The sequence below is a fragment of the Hipposideros armiger genome, unplaced genomic scaffold, assembly GCF_001890085.2.
Source record: "Hipposideros armiger isolate ML-2016 unplaced genomic scaffold, ASM189008v1 scaffold_85, whole genome shotgun sequence".
NCBI lineage: Eukaryota > Metazoa > Chordata > Mammalia > Chiroptera > Hipposideridae > Hipposideros > Hipposideros armiger.
In genome coordinates this window covers 2,316,257-2,337,802 of record NW_017731435.1, presented here as the reverse complement: position 1 = coordinate 2,337,802, position 21,546 = coordinate 2,316,257, and the positions used below count along the sequence as shown (strand labels likewise).

Below are 21,546 nucleotides of genomic sequence, written 5' to 3'. Positions count from 1 at the left end.
CGGAAGGGAAGCCATCACACCGGTCTACCTACGTAAACAGAGTGGCTTCAGGTGCCAGGTGCACTGCAGGCACGGGGCAGGAGGGGAAGGTCCCAGGGTGGGAAGGCCAGTGGCCAGATTGGCCGGAGTTCCGGGTCCTTCCAGGAGTAACCTGAGCCAGGGCCAGACTGGGGGGGCTGTGACTAAGGCCAGCTGTGGAGTTGGATCTGATTGTGTGAACATGCCAAGGATTCAGGAAACACTTGTGAGCAGGATGGTGGCATGGACCAGGCAGGACTGGGGAAAGGGATACCTGATTTGGGCAGGTTCTCTGGGTGGGAGTGGAGTGTGGCGAGGCCAGTTCAGAGGGTCTGCTTGAGGTCCAGACTGCAGGTAGGAATGGTGTGCAGTGGTGGCCGCAGGCAAAGGGGATGAGAGACATCACAAAACAGACCCAGCAGCATTTCCAGGGCTTTCAAATGCAGGCGGGCGGCAGGAAGGAGAGATTCGTGCCGTGATTGACAGCAGTAGGGACATGGGAAGGTGTTACTGGCGTAGGGCGAGAGCTGCATTTGACCTTGCAGACTGAATCGGAGGTCATGACCAGTGTCCAGGTGGCCATTCCAGGCAGGCAGCTGGTTGGGGCAGGAGCCGCAGAACAGCGGGATGTGTCTGTCCCCTGCAGGCACACGCCCAGTGGCACCTGAGGCTGTGGAAGTCCACGCACCTCACCCAGTAGGGTGAGGTGAACAGAAGCAAGAGGGAGGCACCAGTAGAGGGTGTGGTGGGGGGTAGAGAGGGTGGCGGACGGGGCCCCAGATGGCAGGCAGGGTAGCGCTCGGGGAGGCATGGAAATCCAGAATCAATGGGTGGTTGGTGCCTGCAAAGCACGATGCCCAGTGCATGGTGGACACTCAGCAAGTGTCAAGTACGGCACCGTTCAGCACCCCTAGACCAGGAGCTCAGACACTGACATGGGCCGAGTGGCTGGAGGTAAACACAGGAGATGACACTTAAACTAGGGGTTGAGTTAGGATTTGACGGATTTAAACCTGGGGGCATTACAGGTCAGAGGACCGGCATGGGGCCATAGGGAATTAGGAGTGAAGGGGGCCGTGGAGACACTGGGCAGAGGCTTGCAGGCAGAGGACAAACATTCTGGTCACTGTGTGTCTAGCCTGGGGTCCTCAGCCACCTTCTGTACAGGGCCAGGCAGTCAACACCTTGCGCCTGGCAGGCCAGACTGCCCAGCTGCTCAGCACTGCTGATGTGCATGTGAACAATGGGTGTGGCTGGGTTCCAATAAAACTTTATTTACAAAAATAAGTGGCTTGGCTCTTGGGGGCCTGCCGACCATTGAGATTTTAACAATCTTGTATGAGGACAAGTGTGATCGAGTGATGGTTTAAAATGCTGGGTAGTTGTCAGGAGGAGATATGTAGGCGGCAGCTGGGGGTCTGGGGCCTGAGCTAAGGGGCTGAAGTGGAGAAAAGGACAAGGAAACTCCCTGTTACACTCTGAGCATGAAAATGGCCTGGAAGGGACAGACCGTGAAGTCACACAGTGTAAATGGAGACGGTCTCACCTGGGAGAGCCTTGAGGACCCCGGAGGTCCATGCGTCGCTCCTGTACGGGCAGCGATGGGACAGTGTGATCAATTATCTGGAGTGACCGTGGCTCTCTGGCAAAGCCAGGCAGGAGGAAGTGTCGTCCAGTCCACACTAGACACAAAGTAAGCAAGTGTGTTCACAGTGCCGTGTCAGCACGTCGTGGAGAAGGAGGTTGTCTGTGGGAACCTCGTTTCCGATTCTGTTTGTCCCTGCGCCTGGCCGGGGGTCGGCTGAGTCAGTGCTGATGGACCTGGGACGAGAAGAAAGGGAGGCCGGACGTGCACACAGACGCAGCCTGCTCGCGACCTCGCTCCTCACATGGCCTCTGCGTTTCCAGGGATCTGTGAGTTCCTAGGAGATTTTACATCGGTGTTTTCATTGTGATGAAAATCTTGAAGAATAAACATCTCACTGTTGGTGCAGATAAAAAAAATGCTGCTTCTGTAATAATAGGTATTGACCATTGAAAGATTTCTTTTCATATAACAAGACTTGCCCTGTTTAAGTTATTGTTTCTCAAACTAGAATTTTCTTGAGCCCTGAGAATCCTCTTATTTTCAAAGGATCCCAGAATTACTCGGCCTGGGACTCAGGTCGAAGTGAAAGGAAAGCTGGCGTGGAGCAAACTCGAGGGGCCCTCAGGCCTCTGTGGGGCACGCGCTGCCGCAAGTGGCGAAGGGCTCTGTGCTCTGAGGAAGGCCCGGTCCGCGGGGCGCTAGGGATTTGGGACCCGAGAAGGAACTCCAAGGCATTACCGGTTCCCTGAGGGTCGTGGTCGGGCACAATGAGGTGGCCCAGAGGCCCACGGCCTGGCCTTGGGGACTGGGTGACTCCACATGGGGCATCCGCCAGGGGACGTGCTGGCAGGGCACCGTCAAGCTCTCAGTGGGGTCTCTGCCTTTCTCCCCCTTTGCCCTTCTCAAGCTCGGGGTGGAGGGGTTCGGGGGTCAAATTGAGCCATAGGCTTTCAGAAGCGCTGCTTCCTGGCTCCAGGGTTGGCCTGGCTGTCAGAACACCAGTAAATAAATGCTGCGTTGTTTTTGCTCTAAAGTCCTGTGACAACCCCTTCTCTCGTCCCCTGGGAGGGCTGTGAACTGGGTCCAGGTGGGCAGCTTACGGCCCAGCAAGCACGACAGCCTCCCAGAGGGCTGTATTGATTTTTTAAGAGGAAGAAAAAGGCATATGAAATTGGACTTTCCAACCTGCTTTGAGTAGCAAGTGGTGCTTCCTAAAGGGATTTTTAATTGGCTGGCCTTGCAGCGAAAATGTTTTTCACCCCGTTCTTCCTCCTGTCTGTCCGCCCTGCCCCGGTTCCCTTGTCAGACTTCCCCCGGCCCTGTTCCCTTCAATTCCTGCTCTTGAACTTAATCGGGATCTTTGCTGGTCGACTTCTGATTGGAAGACCTCAGGGTGTGCCAAGCTAAGTTTGAACACCCTGGACAGAAGACAGAAGATGCTGGGAGGGCCTCCAGCGCGCAGAGACAGGGCGGGCGGGGGTGGCATGTGCGCTCTGCACTCAAAGTGATATCATCCCTCAAGTTGAAAACCCCGATCCCCGGTGCCAGTGACAATACTCGCTGAAGAAGCACAAATGTGTTCTGCTTCTTGTAATCTACTTCTTGCAAAGACTAGTTCTCTGGAAAAAAGATTTATTTTAATAATGTTTTAGTTTTGTTCTGTAGTTAACGTTGTTTTATGGCTCCAGCTCCTTGCCAGAAAGCACATTTTAGGAGTTTCAATTCAAAATTAAATATGACCTCAGTGTTTTAAAATACAATTACATTAACTGTCCATTTAATAGTTGCTTAAGATTTTTTTGGCCACTAATGTATAGTCAATATACTTGTCTGATATTAAATACAGTGTTTTCAGCCATGCCCACCAGCTAACGTGTTCCAGCTGCGACAATAAACAGGCAGAGCTCGGGCCTTCTGAGAAAGTGGGCTGTTCCCGGATGAAGCTGCAGTATTAACTTATGTCGTAAGCGATGCTTTTCTTTTAAAACTCCAGTGCGTTTGATAATAGGGAACTATCTATTATTTAGAACTGTACAAACCAATTTACAAGACAGATAATTTAGTGGCAGGATTATTTATTAATGAGCCCAGTACACAAGTTAATGGGGTCAGTCCTCATATAATGCATGTCTTTAGAAAAACAAGAGGCAGTGTCTTCAGAAAAAATCGTTATTGTTTTATCATTTAAATTAGGATATATTCCCTTGCTAAGATGAAAAGTAATTTTTTTCTGAATTGCATCATGACAAAGTAGTCTTGAAGCTGTGCAGAGATCAATTTTGCAAACTATATTAGGGGCGGATGTGCTCGAGCCCTCCTAGTACCAAAATGTTATTTCTCACTGTGTAGGCTCAGAGGAGAAAGGGAAACAATGTTCCTTAATGAAGATGGCAAATCAAAAGCTGCTGTCATGGAAGATGGCTGCCTGTGAGAGAAGCTGGCGGGGCTGGGTCTCCTAGCGCAGGCGTGGGGGGCGTCCCGTCACGTGTTTTGCCTCTGGCACCCTCTGCCCCGCTGCTCACCACACATTCCAGAGTGTGCATTCGGCATGGCGGGGCGTGTCCCTGCCTCCCAGGAGTGGGCGTCGTTCTCGCGGCTGTCTCGTGTCGTCAGAGGGCAGAATGTGGAAGGCCAGCTGGTGCTCTCTGCGTGTCGCTTGGTGGCCCACTGGAGCCTCTTCCCCCTCCTCTACTAAGGACCCGATGGGCTCCTGGACGGCTGAGAAACCTACAGGACAAATGCGGGAGTGCCATCGGTGGGCTTCGAAGACTCTGTGTCGTCACTGGAATTCAGTAGACTTACGAGTTTCTACAGCCATAGGATGAAGATGAGGCTCAAGGATTTGCTGTTTAGTTTCCTTCTTCTTTTGTTCCTCTCACGATGCAGTTGGTTGCCTTGTATCAGGAGCCGGAATGGCGCAGCAGGAAGGGAAGCCCCCTTAGTCTTGTGTCATCCACTCTGAAACACTCCTAGGTTTGACGGGAGGGTCCTATCAAAGGAAGCAAATTGAAAGTGACGCCGGGTCCCTGGGCTTCCGCAAACTTTGTTACTAGGCCGTCGGCTACAAAATGTAGAAAGGCAGAGAAACGTAGCGTTCACTGCTGAGGAAACCTTTGTGGGCTTTCTGCCCCCTCGGGAATGGTTTTCAGCAAATTATTCATTGGAAAAATGAAATCAGAGCTGCACGTGCTGTGGTGGCCACGGGAACACCAGTGGGTCTTGTTTACTCATTCGTTCTGCAGGCAGGTACTGAGCCCCAACCACGTGGCAGCTAGGACCCAGGGCTGGGAGGCAGAGTTGGGGCAGTCGGCGACATTGCAGCGTCTCCATTCAGATAGCAGAGCAGCCTCCATGGGACACCAATCCCCCTGACTCCCGGACGCAGCCCAGGCCCACAGCTTCCTTAGCGTGGGCCTGCCCTGCGGGTTGACCAGCTGCCTAGACTGGTGCTGTGGCCTTGCTCACTGTACAAGGTGGAGGCATGGCAAGGTGATGGGCCTGCACATTCTAAGACCGAGGCCTCTTAGCTGGTTAAAGGAACCTTGTGTGTTGTGTGGACGGTCATTTAAATGTAAACATGGCCTTCCGTTAAGGGTGTGGACCAGTGATGCCCAGTGGGCCACTGTCTACCAGCCTGCGACCCTCATGTGACCTGCATTCGACACTCAGATTCCCATTGTCTTTGAGTGACAGGGCAGTGGTCCTAGATGGTAGTCCTGAGAATTAGGGAGAAGTTTATGGAAGTTACCTAATTGTGAAAGAGAATACATCCAGATGCTCTACAGCACAAATACTACCAAGTAGAGAGCCTGTGAACATACAGACTTTGCATGATGAGGGGAGACCATTTGTTTCCATTTCAAAGAGACGCGCAAGAGTTCTTCTGTCTCATGGGATGGTCCAGAGATTAAGGTCTTCGAACCAGACGGACTTCCACCCAAATCCGTTTCCATCCCTTATACGTTAGTTGTCGTCCCATAACCGCTGGACCTCAGCCCCCTCTTCTAGACCACGGAGATACTAATACCTCCCTCAGCGGTTACTGGGAAGAAAAATATAGAACAGTTTTGCAATTACAAGCCTATCACACGCTAGGCACTCAGTAAATAGCAGCTATGGAATTTTATACAAGGTTTACCTTGATTGTTTCCACATAGTTTATCCTCAGCCTTATTCAGTGGGCCTTTCCCAAGCGCCATGCTGTGTCATGTAGGTGTGACAGAGAGACATGCTCTCACTGGGACTGCCGTGGTCAGTTGCTTTGACTGTGGCTGACCTTGGCTGTGTTACTGGGAGCGTGGAGAGATTAAATTGCATGGTAGAAGACCAGCCGTCTTTTACCCATATTGACAACATGCCAGTGGGATTTTTCCCGTTCTCATGCTACTCGGTTGTTCCCCTTAACACTTGTGTTTTGTAGAAAGCAAAGGCCTGCTCACTGGTATTTCAGTTCCTGTGCGTCCCTAAAATTGTATGTCCCAGAGCAGGCCCTGCTTTGAAACCCACGTCCTCTTTTTCCTTAGGTGTCCTTGCAAAACTAATGCACAGAGCAGTTGGTAGCATGTGGCGATCTTCTGTCTTTTGGGCACAGATATTACTTTTCCTGATCTTGGAGTCTGAGTGCTCTCTGTCTCTCTAGAGCCTGCAGTGCACAACCCCCAGCAGCTCAGAGCAAGGCCACGTAGAGGCGCTGAGGGCATCAGAAGGGGCGGCTGCAGAGACAGGCCATGATGGAGGAGGACGCTCAGAGCAGTTGGCTGCCGCTCTGGGCCACGTGTGGTGCAGCCTGAAAGACACTCGTGGTTGACCAGATGCCCTATTGGAAAGCTACATCCAACTATGAGATACCTGTAATTCCTGCATGTGGACTAATTCCTCCTCTGCCCTTCTTTTCTGGGAGTGGGGAGAATTGTTGAATCGTTCCAATTTAGCAAACACCAGAGATCCTTTGAGGGAAAAGGATGTATGTATGTGTGTGTATGTACCAGTAATTTGGTGAGACTTGTGGGATGATTCTTTAAAAGTTTTGTATTTCTACAGATATTTCTCAACACATGAACTAAATTCTTGACAGAATTGTAATAAATCTACCTAAGCAGCAATTTGATTAGGACTTTTTATTCCTCTTTTATGTTAGCTGTTAATTCCTTTAGAAACTATTTCATTGTTCACATGTAAGCATTTTATTTATTAGAAGCTAAATTAAGCTGGGAAGGGGGAATATACTCCTCACATGTGTGTGAAATGTTAAAAAGCGTCTTTGTTCCCGGCTGCAGTGGTGAAGAGCAAATGCCACGTGGACATAAGGCCATTTGAACTCCTTACTTCCCACATTTACAATATTAATAACTGCGTTTCTAGAAGTTGTCACATCAAGTAAAAGATCTTCATTCCAGGCTGTCTTTGGGGGCCGAATTGAGACTGGATGCATGCATTTAATAAATTGTAGTCTCAAGTAGTCATTTTTGTAAATAATTAGTTTCAGTGAAAGAATAAGTTAGCATATTGTATGCATCTAATGTTGCAAATGTACACACAGCAAACTTTGCTATTAATCAACAGTCAAGCACCGCAAGTGGGGTCTCATACATAATGAATTGTGCTTAAACCTCATGGGTTTCTTGATAGAAAAATAAAAGAAAACACGAGTGTAGTAAGCTTTTGAATAAAATTTAACTAGATTGCTCTGCATCCTGTAATTGTTTTGGAATCATTAGGGATTTGATGATTCATCTATAGTTTTGGGGTGTTTTTATCTTCATCTGTCACATAGTAGAGATTTTTAATGATATGTTAAAGTGTTGATAAAATACAGTTTTCCTTTTATCAATGTGAACATTTAGGGGAGAAAGTAAATAGGATTTTTTTAAGGCATTCTAGTCTGCCAAGTGTACTATTTAAATTGTCTCTTAAAAATATTTTATTATTGCTGATGTATTTTTAAGAATCAATTATTTTAAAAAATATATATAGTTCTTATGACATGTTTCTTATATGGGGAGGAGCTGAAATTCTACATAACATTTTCTCTGGTTTTGATGGGTGTTTCAAAATACTACAGTAAATTCCTCTGTGGCCTTATTTAGGTTCTGACGTTAATCTGAGCACCAAATTTGGAGGGCTTTGGCTATCCATTAAAAACTGATACCCAATTTAAGCAACTTACCTATGACCACCCAGAAAGCGAGTAAATGGGGTTAAATTTTAAACTGCCTCTTCCTCCTCCTATCGTTTACCGTGGGACATGAGCCGCTGGTGGCCGCTGATGAAATTGTGAATGTAGAATTCATCATTCCGGGCGTGTGTGATTGTGGGGTGGACAGCATCGAGGCAAGGGGCAGGGCTCAGGTCACCTCTGTTATGATCCACGCAGTGAAAGCTCCGCGGCGGTTTGCAGAGCTAACTCGGAACTCTGGCTAGCCGTCCTGGTGGCTTTGGGGTAAACTCGGAATAAACAACGTTCATTGCTTACTTCCCTCTCTTATATGATAGGAAGTCCCTTCCTGTTGTCCAGGATGCGTATCTGAAAACAGGCAGTGCAACCAAACACAAGAAAGTCGATGAGTAAACTCTTGTCTGACGAGCCGTAGTGGCCTTCACCCCAGAGAGTGAAAACGTATACACGTATCTAAGTCGTACCTGCTGTGTCCATAGAAACTGAACTATGCTGCGGATGGTCCGTGCATTTCTTAATTTCCCCTTTCTTTCACAGTTGAGCACACATTGCTCTTAGGGTTGTGTGGGGAACCACCGAGATAACCCATGAATCACTTAGAACAGCAGCTGATACAATAAACAGCCGGGAAACCCCACTGGCGTTGTCATCAGCCACGGGGATGTCGGTGACCCCCAGTGGGCGTGCCTCTGTCTTTCATCTCTCACTCAGTTGTATTATACGAGTCAGTGTTTCTTATTTCCAGCATCAACACTATCATTTTTGCTTTTCCTACTCTGTGTCCTGATATAACTCTAGAATGTTCAAACACTTGCACAAGCTCTGTCACATCTGTGTGGTGGTATCGCCCAAACAGCTGCTGGCCACCAGGCAGTGTCACAGAGCAGCTCCTTGCAGTGTTCATTCATAAGCGGGCGTGTGAAAGTCCTAATCAGTGAGGGGAGGGCTCCTCGGGGGCGTCAGTGAAACCTGAGGAGAGTTGCTACACCTGTGTTTTACCTTCACCTGCCCTGCCTGCCCGGTTGGACGGCAGACCCCTACACAGTACTCTTGCCAATGAGCCGTGTACAGACTGGTCCTCGATAAATGCTGGAAAGGGATCGAGCCAGTAAATTCAGTGGGAATATATAGTTTAAAGGTTTTATTCAGCCTCATTTAAAACAAGAAAACAAAACAAGATCTTTATTGCTAGCAGGTAGCATTGTTTATTTCTTGTCTTCAGTTCCACCCCTGGACAAAAAGCATCAGAGCCTTAGCAAGAAGATGTGATTAAATGCAGGACCAATCCATCAGACACAAACACAAGAGACTGCACTGAAGGTCTGTTAAATTGGAAGTAATTGGGTGTTTTCCAGTGATATTTAGTCTCCTGTGAAGTTTATAAATTTACCTCTGTCGCCGTTTTCAGTGTGTGCCTTCCTGAGCTTGCAAGGTCTGGTGCTCGACCCCGGAGTCCCAGAGATCTTTCCCTCCAGGCTGTGACCTGCGACACAGAGAAGGTTAGACTCGCTCCGCTAGCTCAGCCTGGGAGGCGCTTCTCATGTCTAGGTGCCAAACATCGTGAGGTGCCGGCCTCCGCCGAGGCTCTGGGCTCCCCCTCCCTCCCGTAAACGTGGGCTCTGAGCATCGCGGCGTTCCGTGCAGACCGACCTCCCAGCCCTGCTGGACGCCACATCCTTGGGCCAACTCCCTGCCAAGTTCCAGATGAACTCAGAAGTATACGGGTCTGTGGGCTCTTTCCTCGGGTGACCCTCCAGCATCACCAGTTAACATTTCCAAACCGTAAGGGCTCAGTTTCATCCTGTGAAGAGAGAGAGGTTGTCAGAGTTCTGGGGTCAGAACGACAGGCGTTTGGATGCACAGAGCTCAGGGGTCCGCTCCTGGGGGCAATGGTGCCAGTCAGGTGTGAGTGACAGAACCCGTGGCCCGCTGTCTTACATCAAACGGGATTTAGGCCAAGTACATGACATGTCAATGTCCCTGAGGAGTAGAATCCATTCAGAAATGAAGAGTTAGTGATTCTTTGATGCCAGTAAAGTCTTGAGGCACCCCCGAATCTGAATGCCCAAGTCTCCCACCAGTCGGGTTGAGTTTCAGAGGATTGAGCATGTGGGGAACATGCGAAGAGGCTGGAAGACGCGGTGCTGAGCCCTTCCACTCCCCCGCCCCCCCACACACCCGTACCTGAGGCTCCAGGGGGCCTGGCGGGCCTGCCATGCTTTGCCCACGTGGTGCCCACTGCGGGCAGGCAGGGTTCTTCTCGGCGAATCCCTGGTCCTGGCAGCCTGCAGCAGACAGTGGCCGCCACCCGCCCGAGCTGGCCTTGGGCTGACCTCGCTGACCGCACCGTGCCCTGGGGAGGCCAACTAGAACTAGGCGCCGCTTTGTCCCCGGGGCCGTTTCCTGTCCATGTGGCTCGGCCACCCTGTCGTCCTGCTTCGCCAGGTGTCCGGCTGCTGCTGCTCCTTCGCGTTTCTGAAATGCGAGCTGCTTACAGGTAGGAGGGCAGCCTTGCCGTGAGTGCTTTCTGAGCTGTGGAGTTGGGGGCTCCCCGATAAAATATCTGCAGGGGGCATCATGGCCTGCTTTATTAGAAGCATTTGAGAAGTTCTGGGGTGTTTCATCTACTTTTCTATGTCCTCGTTTGGGGTGAAGGACAGGTTTATATCGAAACGGCTCAACACGGGAACATTCTTCTCCAAGCCCAGGAAGGGAGTGGGTGAGGGCCCTCTCACAGGTCACAGCTCCAGGACAGCTTCACACAGGGCTTTCCGGCACACTGACCCTCCGGAAGCTTCCCCCACAGTCAGCACACTGTGGTCCTATTTCTTCTTACGGAGTCCCTGGAATTGCCAACAGTTGCGTATTCCTTGAAGGAACCCTTAAACCAAACCAGATGTGGTTTCACGGTTGCTGTAGGAGGTACCCGCCCAGTGCTCACCATTGTCGTACGTTCAAAAGCTCAACAAAGCCAGGTTCGTTTTGCGGCCGCTAGCCAGCCCTCTGTGCCAAGCTAATAAAAAAAGTATTAATGAAAGAGCTCCAGTGTCACAAGCTACGCCTCAGGAATACTCGGATTGAGACACCCTGGGAGACGTCCTGGGGTGCTGACTCTGAAGTCCCCGATTTCGGGACGGGGTCTCCTCGTGTCTCTGACGCATCCATAGCCAAGGCTGCGGGCACTGTCGGGGCACCCACAGTTCCGGAGTGCATTCCTGGGCACAGTGGAGTGGCCGCAGGTGTTTGCACATCAGGAGTGGGCGAGTTGCGAGGCTCCCCATGAAGGCTTGAACATGGGGTTTAAATGAGCGCGGGCCGTGGGACTCATAATGACCGGGCTTTCAGGGTCGGCAGCGGGGAGCTGGGGGACCTCCCCGATGATAAGAGCAGCCATTAGCAGTGCTGGGAGACGGTCACACCACAGCTCTTTCAGGGACAGGCAGAGCAAGGTTGGAGGAGAGGGCAGGGCAGGGAATAAATTTCATTTTATTGTAGAAATGGAAATTTGTGTCATGGCTTTAAAAATCTGGTTTTATGTGTGTGTTTAATGCCATTCATTTTAAATGTAGTATCATAAATCCTGGCTTCGGAATCAAAGCTGTTTAATTACATTTCACCCATGAATAGTAATCTAATGCCAATAGAGAAAGAGTTAAAAAGGAGAGCTGCAGAGTAAATCAGAGGTTGAGATCTTTAGCACAAGCATAAAAAATCAATTTAAGATGAATTTTACTACTATAAAAATTCTTCAAATATCCTTTTAAGAGTGGGAAATGCTAGGAAACAGCTCACATTTCAATTCCCTCAGCAGCTCGGAGGACACGGCCACCAGTGTGGGCAGTGCCATGGGACACCCGGACGCGCGCCCTGTGTCACTGGGGCGATATGTGAGTGAGGTGGCTGGTGGGAACAGAAGCCCCTGCCTCGGGGTTCAGGATGCCCCATCTCCTGCAGTGCATCCCCCTACACCCCAGGAAGTCCTTGCCGTGTGTGTGATGGGGTGGGGGGCGCCACAGGCCGGCGGACCAGCCATGGCTGTGAGCAGCTGGCCTTGGCCGCCATTCCTGACCGGCGCCCAGCCCTGTGAGGGTCCCGCAGACGCACCAGGCCAAGGGGGTTCAGCGTGGACGTCTGGAGGAGAGCCTGTCCCTCTCCAGCTTCCCTCGGAGGGAAGTCCCCCGTGGGTTGAAGATGGTGACACTGGCACATTAGCGCTGTCCACCTCCTGTCTGAGCAGGCGTCGTGTCTAGATGGCTGCCGGCTCAGAGTGGCGTCGTCAGCTGGGGGCTGCATGGTCTTGGCTTTGTCCGGAGGGACCTCTGATTTACCCTCTGTGCCTCCTCTGCTCCCCCTCGCTCTGTCCCCTGGGAGCAGGATGCAAAGCACATGACAGAATTCTCACCTTTCTTCTTAGCTATCATCAGTACACTGGTTTTTCGGGAAGTAAGGAACAGACGAGAACAGTGACTGAGAATTTCTCGCTGACATTGAATAACATTTAAGCCACGTTGAGACAGAGGTCCTCCTTTCCATGTCTAGACGTCCTCGTGGAGAGAAACATCAGGGCACTGAGGAGACAGCGGTTCCGTCCCCAGGAGTGTCTCTGAGAGGCCATCTGTCACCTGTTCTCTGCCTGTGGAGTGAGCTTGCGTCCCATGGGGTCTCTTGGTGACCAGTCCCCCAAGGAGCCCTGTTGATTCAAGGTCCGGGTGGACCAAGGGTCCTGTCGATGTGGCTTTCCCCTCACAGATATCTAGGAAAGGTGGCAGCTGGGAAGAGGCCTGGACCTGTCCCATCCAGTCCTATTGTCCGCAGGATTGCCCAACTCTGGCCGGCTTGGTGGGGCTTAAGTTTCAGTTGTCCCTTGGTCCCTGGCCATCTTGTTGGGCTCATTTCTTTTCCTGTTTGTTCTTTGGTTCCTCCTTTAACACTTCCATATTCACAGCTTTAAGAGCTTTCCCTGACCACCTCCCGTTCCACTGAGAAACTACACAGGGGACCTCTGTGCATCCATCAGGGGGCAGTTCATCTCTGGAGAGGTCCAGGGACCTCAGTGGAGACTCTTACATCTACAAAGCCCTGTGACAAGGAGACTCAGACTCCAGCACCCGACGATTTATAAGCCCTGCTGTAAGGGCAGCAGCTGCTCAACAGTGCTTGTAGCACAAAGCAGGACATCTCAGTCTGCAGAGCCCGCTCACATGGTGTCCCCTACCTGTGCAGGCACAGCCAGGCTCCCGGGCTGGGATGCATGACCAAGTGCTGGTGGCCTCTGCACGTCACGTGGACCCTCGTGAGGCAGTGAGCACTTGCAGAAGGAGGGCAGCCTGGAGACAGGCACAACACGCATTGCCGTCGGGACGCGGGCAGGGAGGCGGGAGGGGCTCCGGAAGAGATTCCTGCGCCGCCTTTTTTTGTGGTGACCTCTCCACCTTCCAGCGCTGCCACGAGTATGGAGTCCCAGGAAAGAGAAATAACTAAATCCATCCTAAAACTCCAGGGCTCAGAAGAAGCAGAAGTGAACCTTCTTCATAGGGACGTTTTCTCCATCCAGCGGAACACATCCCAGATAATCAGCCTCTGCCAAACAGAAGCCAGCTCCATGAGGAGTGACAACAGGGTCCCAGAAACAAGACTCAGAACCCCGAGTAGGAGGAATAATGAAACCGTCTGAAGCAAGTCTAAAATAGTTTCGTTTAAACTTATGGAGGTAAAAGGAAGACTGGCAACCACAATGAACAAGCGAGAGGATTTGAAAAAGAAACAAACGGGAGATCCAGGCGTAAAAGTCCTGGTGCTGTCACCGAACTTACAAACTCACAGAGCGACCTGCACATGGATTAGACTCTCTGGAGCGTGAGAATCAGTGGATAGAAAGCAAACCGGGAGGAAATCCCCCGGAATGCAGCACAAAGCGACCTAAACGCATGAGGGTGTGATTCTGTTGCTGAAATTCAGCGGGGGGTGGGAGGGTAAGTGGTACAGGTTCCTCTAATAGTGTTTCTGGAAAATACTTTTGATAATGAACACTTGGAGATTTTACAGATGAAACTAGATGCAAATGAATACACATCTGTCTACATTAGTCCTGCAAAGGGACAGGCGCACTCCCACTCCGTCGTGTCAGCCCTTGTCATTGTTCTGTCAAATCCTGCTTGACAGTGTGACTGCGAATAGGAGAGCCGTGGTGGGAAGTCCCTTCCTAGGAACCGCCCCTCATTTTGTTAAAGCCAGAGGTGGAGGCGTGGGTGAAATAGCTCTGGGCGTCTCACCCCTCACCTGCCCCAGCCACCATCTGCTGTCGTCGTGCCTGTCACACAGCGCGTCGAGGCATGCATCCTCATGAAACAGCTGCACACTTGACCCATTTCGGTACAGTAGTGTTCTCTGTGTGCTTTTCAGATGTGTAGGCTGAGGCCTCCAGGTATATTAAGCTCCTGTTATCACTTTTGCAGCCCCACGGAGGCCCCTGGTGCAGGCGACACGGCAGAGCCCCTCGTGCAGTGCGCAGCCTGGCTGGACGCCTACTTCCACGAGCCTTCAGCCCTCCCGGAGCTGCCCGTGCCTGCCCTTCACCATCCCGTCTTCCAGCAAGGTCAGTAACTCGGCCGCCTCCCCGTGTTGCCTTCGGGGAGCCTGCCTTATGAACTCGCACTTACATCACAGCCCACTTTATTGACCCTACCGACTTGGTATTTTTACATCATCTAAACAGAGACAGCCTGTGGCCACGCTGTGAGGACACCCATTCCAAACGGTTGTGTTAGTTTTGGCACGTGGTCACGTAATTCTTGGCGAAGGCAGTAAAAATGATGCATGCACATCAACTCGGGACGCTCGCTGGCTGGAAGGTTTAAATAGGAACACATCTGAATGGCAGTAAATTTTTCAATAAGCTCATTGTGAACTTAACCTTTCTGCTCGCCAACAGCACAGAAAACCAGGCTGCATGTGGACAGTCAGCCCCTTCCGTCAGCTCAACGGGTGACACAGCAAAGTGGGTAGCAGCCTTGTCTTCCTGGATGAGTTTTTGGTTTAATGTCTCAAACTTACATACTTAGATGTGATATTCTTAAGGGATGAATTGAGAGCTTGTTGTCTAAATGGAGTGTGCCAGAGGCACATAAAATCTGTGATAACCTAGAAACCATTTCCCAGACATGTCTTTTTAAGCTTTTGTTTGGATCTTAACTGATGGCAACGAAAATCATTCTAGACACATACCACAGGTTTACTTTGCATAGGGATTTTTGTAGTCATTTTAATATAAATGAGCATTCCTATACATACATGTGTGTGCATGTATACATACATATACTGAAAGAAAAAAGAAACTAACCCTGAGATTTTAGGGGAGGTGAATTTAAAGCAGTCTTGGACTTGAAAGTGGAGTTTACCAAGTAGGTTTAATGGTGTTCTGACTGCTGCTATGACTTCCAGCAAGAAGGACTTGAAAGTGCAGTTTTCCGAGGAAGGAGGAGAGAAGCTCCAGAAACTTGAGCCAGTACCTGAGTTGATTAGCAGTGAACACATGAAACCAGACCGCGTTTGCCATAACGAACTGAAACTGTCCAGGTGTGACACACAGGGTGCCCTGTCATCCCTTTGTCATCCAGGACTGTCCCCAGAAGCTCCCTTTCAGTGGTTGCTCCGGAGTTTCTAAAAGGGGGGGTCTCTAGGATGGGATGTGGGAGCTGGAGTGGGCTCCCCAGGACACTCCACACGTGTCCAGAGCCCTCAGTCAGCTGCCGACGGCGCCCTCCAGGGGCCAAGGTGGGGCTGCAGCTGCTCGCGGGGCCGCTGCCCAGCGCGCTCCCCGCCCGCGTCGCGGGCTGAGCCGAGGGTGCAATGACTGTACTCGTGTGCGCCGCCCCGGTGCCAGGGACGGTGGGGATTCTGCTGTGCAGTCCAGGAACCCTGAAGCGAGGTGGGGAGTCGTGGAGCAGAGAGCGCCTGTCCCCTGGGCCCCTGCTCTGCCCGTAGGAGCGGGAAAGAGCCGTCCAACCGGCGTTCCTTCCCTTTAAGTCTGTCAGATGACTGGGCTGAAATTTAAGGTTTTGGGATTTTCAGAACAGAAATATGACAGCCCCACGGCGGGGGTATCCGTGTGATGTGACAGGGTCGGGGGGGAGGGTGAGCTTGTAAAACCCTGAAGTCCTGCTCTCAGCGCTTGGAGGGGGTGGGACCGGCCACCCTTCCCCGGCTTCTCGTCCTCTCACCAGCCAGTCATGGTCATGGCGGGTCTCGGAGACCAGGAGAAGTAGCCACTGGGTAAAGAGGAAGGCCAGCCAGTCACCCCAGTAGCCAGTCCGCCGTCAGACAAGCCCTGCAGTCCTGGCGGGCGCTTCTGAGTGGGTCCAGGTCCCCTCCATCAAGCACCTGCCTGCTGACACTCGGCGGGCATGAGGTCAGGGTTTCTAATTTAGCCCAATCTCTCACTGCTGGGCAGAGCCCAGGTGTGGGATTCTGTAGTTTAGAAAGGGAGGTGGTGGCTGGCTCCACCACAGTGGCCAGTGTGAGTTGACTGGCCCTGACCCCAGCTGTGGCATCGCCCGCTCCCTGTCCCCGTGGGCGTGGCTGTCTTTCTGCTGTCTGTCTGGGAGCCTGTGGGGCCATGGGCAGAGGCTGACACACACAGGGAAACCCTCGGACAACCCTCAGAGCTCTGGAAGCTGTGGATTAACACAAAGAAATGAACCTTCTGGAAAACTGGGAGGCATGTGTCCATTTTAATGTGGAATAAGTTTCCTTGGCAAATCCCGCTTTCTGTGCATTTTAATTTTTGAATTTGTATGTGGAGCATACCTTTGCGTATCATTTTTCATCCTGTTCTTGCTTGGACCAGGTCTATCTGCTTCAACTTGCTTTAAAAAGGGTCATTAGCAGCGAGCTCACCCTCGCATTCCAGCCCCTTCTCTGAGTCTTTCTTCCTAATGCCCGTGACCCTCCGTTGTCCCCTCCTCAGGCCGAAGCATGGCCTGTCCTGCTGCCGAAAGGACCCCCCTGTGCATGGGCAAGACCACCTTTCCTCTGCAGGATCTGTGAGATGAGTGCACAGCTCACCGTGGGTTCATTTTGTTTAAAGAGTCACAGAAATGTGTGCTAGGGTGAGCCATATGAAATTGCCATTCTGGTAGGTTTAAAACATCAAGTGCTGAAAACTTCGTATGGTTCAACGTCTTACCTTAGAGTTTCCAAAATTTGACTAGTAACAAGTTAATTACCTGGGAATTCCTTCCCGGGACGCGTACGGCTGCCTTTCCTGACCACAGATACGTAAGTCTGTGCGGCTGCCTTTTTCTGGGGCCGGGGCAGACAGGGTTTCTGTGTGGGAGGGTGTAGTTTCTGGCAGCAGGGTCTCGTGCTGCTGAAGAAATTAAATCGAATGGTAAGCTGTGGAGTAAGATGAATTTCTCATGAGATTATTGTTTTACTAGCAGGGCATTATCTAAAAAAAAAAAATTTAAGTTTTCTTTTTTTTGTGTTTCGGGGAGGATTTTTGGGTTTTGGGTTTTTGCTAATCTGGTTTATTAAAAGTGTCAACAGACTCGTGCTTTCCTTCCCACACTGTGACGGAGTGACGGAGCGCTCGCAGCCTGGTAGCGCAGGGAAGCATTTTTGGGAGGTCAGGCCCTCCCTATAAACCTCTTTCACAGGTCAGTTTTGTTTATCTTGAATTCATTGTTCTCCAAGAAAGAGTTATTTAATGAAGCCATTATTCTTAAAATAAATCTTTACTTAATGTTTCTTTCATAATGAAATACCATTTAAACTTCTTTTCTGTTACACTCCCTAACTTCTTTATGTTTACTTATAAAAAGAAATTAGCTGTTTTGTGTAATATGCATCTTAAAATAGCCTTAGAGGTCAGTGGCAAAAGCAGTGAGAATAATAAAAGTAGCACTTTGCCAAAAGCAGTATTTCACAGTAAATTTAAGAAAAGCAGGCTATGGACAATCAGATCAGCTTTCAGATACAGAGTGTGTGTAGACACTTGCTCTTTGCTGCAAGCCCTCTGCCCATGGAGACGCTCCGGAGCGGCAGGCGTGGTGGACAGGCGGCCGGTGGCCGGGGAGACGGGCGGCTGGGCCGCTAACCCCAGCCTTTCCTGCTTTTCCTGCCAGGCTGGGGGAGGGGCTCCCTGGGGCACCCACCGAGGTCCCTCCCCCAAGGCAGGGCCTATGCTCTGGACGCCCACAGCAGGCAGCCCCACGGTGGGAGTGTGGATGGACATCAGCTGGCCTTCTGAGGCCCAGCTCACAGATGTTGGTTTTTCAACAGATGAGTTCTGAGTTTTCTTTTTAAAGTGACGGCAATGTTCCCTTTTAAATGAAATATTTAACACTTTAATAATTCCTTTGTCACAGCTATTAGCTTGTAGCTATGAAATCCAGTTGAATGACAGCAGTGATACCTGAATTTTTTCAAACCTGCTGGCTGGAAATAAGCTTTGCGTGACTTCTGTCACAGAGCCTCAGAAAGGATTCTCATCTTCTGTGTCTCTGCAGGACCCCTTGCAAAAGGGCCTCTACCGAAAGCCGTGTCAGAGAGTTAGGGGAAAGGCCCTGTCAGATGAATCAGCTAACCTCCCGCTGTCCTGGGTGCAGTCCCACCCGGCCATGTGCCTCCCAGTGGAGGCCACGTCAGTCCGGGAGTGACATTTTCACCTGGGGTCCTCCGCGGAGAGCCCAGCGGGGGTGAACCATCCAGCCCCTACCCACGCCTCAGCCTTCTGGGGCCAGCTCCCCTGCCTGCCCCGCTGCACTCACGTCCAGGAAGTAGCCAGACCAGGCATCAGTCCCCCAGGAAAGACGGCACCGAGCCCGCTTCGTTGCGTGTCTGGGACCTGTTGGCGCCCCTCACGTTGCCTTATAAGCTGTGAGTCCAGCCCGCATTCGTCTACAAAGGGTCTTGTGGTAGATGGAGGGTTTTCTCTTTAGTCTCCCCTATAGATCCACAGCAGGAGGCAGCTTTGTGCTTTCAAGCAGTCTGTATTGATATTTTTCCCTGAAGTTAAAAATATTACCAACTTACCAAGAAGATAATAGCTAAAGTAGGAGATGCATTTGCAGGTTCTTCTGGATAAGCCATCACTATGCGCCCATATTTCAAACGAGGGCTTAGGAAAATTGTTGGCCTTGCAAAGGTGTCACCTCGTGGATAAACCTTCCAATGCCCATTTATTGATTAGAACAAGCTAACAACACTGTACTTAAATTAAGTGGGAAGGAAACAGCCGGAGAAAATGCACTTCTTTCAGCCGTGTTGCTGCTGAGTGGCTTTTCGGGGACAGCGAATGTGGAAATAAGGGTCCGAGGCCTTCCGAGGCTGAAGCCGGGAAAGGTGAGGATGGACAGATCAGGTCGAAAGCCTGACAGTGGATGGCAGGCCGTGGAGTTCAAGGTGCCAGGAACATGGTCAGATGTCTCGAGTCAGTACAGGAGGCCCTGGCGGGAGCAGCTCAGCCTCTGTGTCACGGGGAGCACACCCAGCATGTTCTTGTGGTTTAGAACCCTGAGAGAAAACCAGGTAGAACTGGTGAGCACAAAAGTAGGGCGGGAATCTGTGAAAGCGCATGACCGATGGGGTGTAGACCGCGTCCCTTGGCGACCGAGGTGGTGAGTGTGCAGCCTCCTTCCTCCTGGACGTGTCAGGACTTAGCCTGTCCCAGGGGTCCCGCCTGCAGGACCAGAAGTGCAGCCCCAGGCCGTCATTCTTCCTCCCAGAGCCGCTCAGAGGAGGCTGCCGATACCGTTAGATGCTCCCTGCTGTGCGGCCTGCAGGCCTCGCTGCATGGGAGCCAGCAGCGCTGCTGTCCTTTCTCTAGAGGAGAGAGCCGCCTGCGTGGGCTCGTCACCCTCCCGGCTGCCTGGTCCCTGTCCACATGTGAATATCTACATCACTGCCAGCCCTTCCGTGGAACGGAAACGTTAGAGTTGTGTGTCCTGGATTGAGGGTTTCTCTGGGTTGGGGGCTCCCCGCCTGAGCAGACGGGAGCATCATTTCAGCAGGATGGGGGCTCCACGGCGCCCCTGAGGCTCCTGTTGGCACCGTGGCCGCTGCCCGGGTTGGCTCTGCCTCCGTCTACGTCAGGCTGGCCCAGCCAGCTTGGAAGCAATCAGTGCACTAAACTGTTCACTCTTCAACTTGACTGATAACTACACTTTGGCATATTGGTGAATTTCATGGGCCAGAGAGCCTGAGGTTGAGCTTATGTCTTAGTTCATTGTTTCATATTTTATCAGGCAGCATCCTGCCTGGCGGTTGTCATCACTGCGTGTGGATTCAGTGTTCTGTGCAACCACGTCTCGGACGAGGAGTTTTTAAAGTTTCAGCTATGATTCATTCAAGCAAACGGCTTTTTCAAGTTACTCTTGTATCTCAGTCCCCTCATCTGGGGGTCTGGGGGTGAATGTCTCAGAATGTTCTAGAAAACTTGTTCATGATATTAAGCCTACGATTTCTGTTCTTCTCACCCCTCCCCGAGACACATTAAAATCTTAGGACAGGCCAGTGTATACATATGTACTCGTATGTGTGCATAGTCATGTGGATATACACATACATACATGTATATGTGGTACACATATGCCCTGTTTTGAGAATTATTACTCTAAAGGAACTTATTAAAATGGACGCAGCTCTTATGAGGGCTTTTGCTGTGCGCTTCACCTTACACTAAGCTGAACATTCTTAAAAATGATTTTTGTTTGAGACACAACTGTGCATATTAAAGAAGTGTTTTGCTGTTACAATGCACAACTTAAATAAGTTCTCAGTTGTGCATGCGTATGTCTCCCTGACCTGGAGCTTTGCGCGCAGCCGCATGAGAAGGTGAGCGAGCCGGTGTCGCTCATCTTTCTGGTTTGGAGAGAGTGAGCGGATGGGCCGCACGTCCACACCTGGGCTGCCGGGTGGTGCAGTCAGGACGAGCCTGACCAGGTGCTGGCACCAGACCGGGACGGCCCAGGCGGCGTGTCAGCAAAGCTAACCAGGACCTGCTGAAAATGCCCGGATCCTTTGGGCCAAAAATGTGTTTGAAAGCGCCGGCTGAGTGAAGCTCTGGGTCTCTCGGGAACTGGCCATTAGAGGGGAGGAGGCTGCTTCAGGGCCTAGACACCGACCCACTTCTCCGCAGATGTAACATAGGTCCCGTCCTGGGATTGCCGTGATCAAGTTTAAATGTTCACACAACGCGCTGACCCTGGGGAGCAGTGGTGGCAAAATGCCCCTCTCCCCAGAAGGAGAATTTGGTCTGTGGCCCAAAAACGAACTTGAGAAGGCCTTCACTCCTGGGCGCTAGGGCCACACAGCGTAATTTCACCATGCTCGAATGTGACCACAAAGACTTTGGAAGTCAGCTGCTTTCAAACCTTGTAGGATAAAATAAGGCCTCTATTATAGATAAATAGTACCTATAATTGAAATTATTACAAGAGCTGCTTTTATGGGAAAATATTCACATTAAAATATAACTGTTACTGCTAGCATAGTAATTAAACAGCAAACCAATGAAAGTTTCCATTAAAAATAAGTCACCTAATTATGCTCACATGCTTAGCAAGATCACCTGCGATGTGAGTGTGTTGGACCTGGGTGTGCTTCACCTCAGAAAAGGGGTAGGGGGTCAGCTTTCCACCTCGCAGGAAGGGTAAATTGCAGCGTCACTTTCTTCAATGACTTTTCATTTGAAATGGGCTTTGAAAAATATGAATTTTCTATCAAGTCTGTTTTAAATTGAGAAACAGACTTCTCACTTAAACAT

The 21,546-nt window shown here is 50.8% G+C and overlaps 1 protein-coding gene across 1 annotated transcript in view; it reads left to right on the top strand.

The window, feature by feature from the left end:
* The window catches only part of MGMT (O-6-methylguanine-DNA methyltransferase), a 252,071-nt gene that overhangs the window by 194,052 nt on the left and 36,473 nt on the right, over positions 1 to 21,546 (top strand). Inside the window, exon 4 of the mRNA XM_019644154.1 lies at positions 14,237 to 14,376. Within this exon, the coding sequence (XP_019499699.1) occupies positions 14,237 to 14,376 (140 nt within the window). The remainder of the gene's footprint in view (positions 1 to 14,236; positions 14,377 to 21,546) is intronic.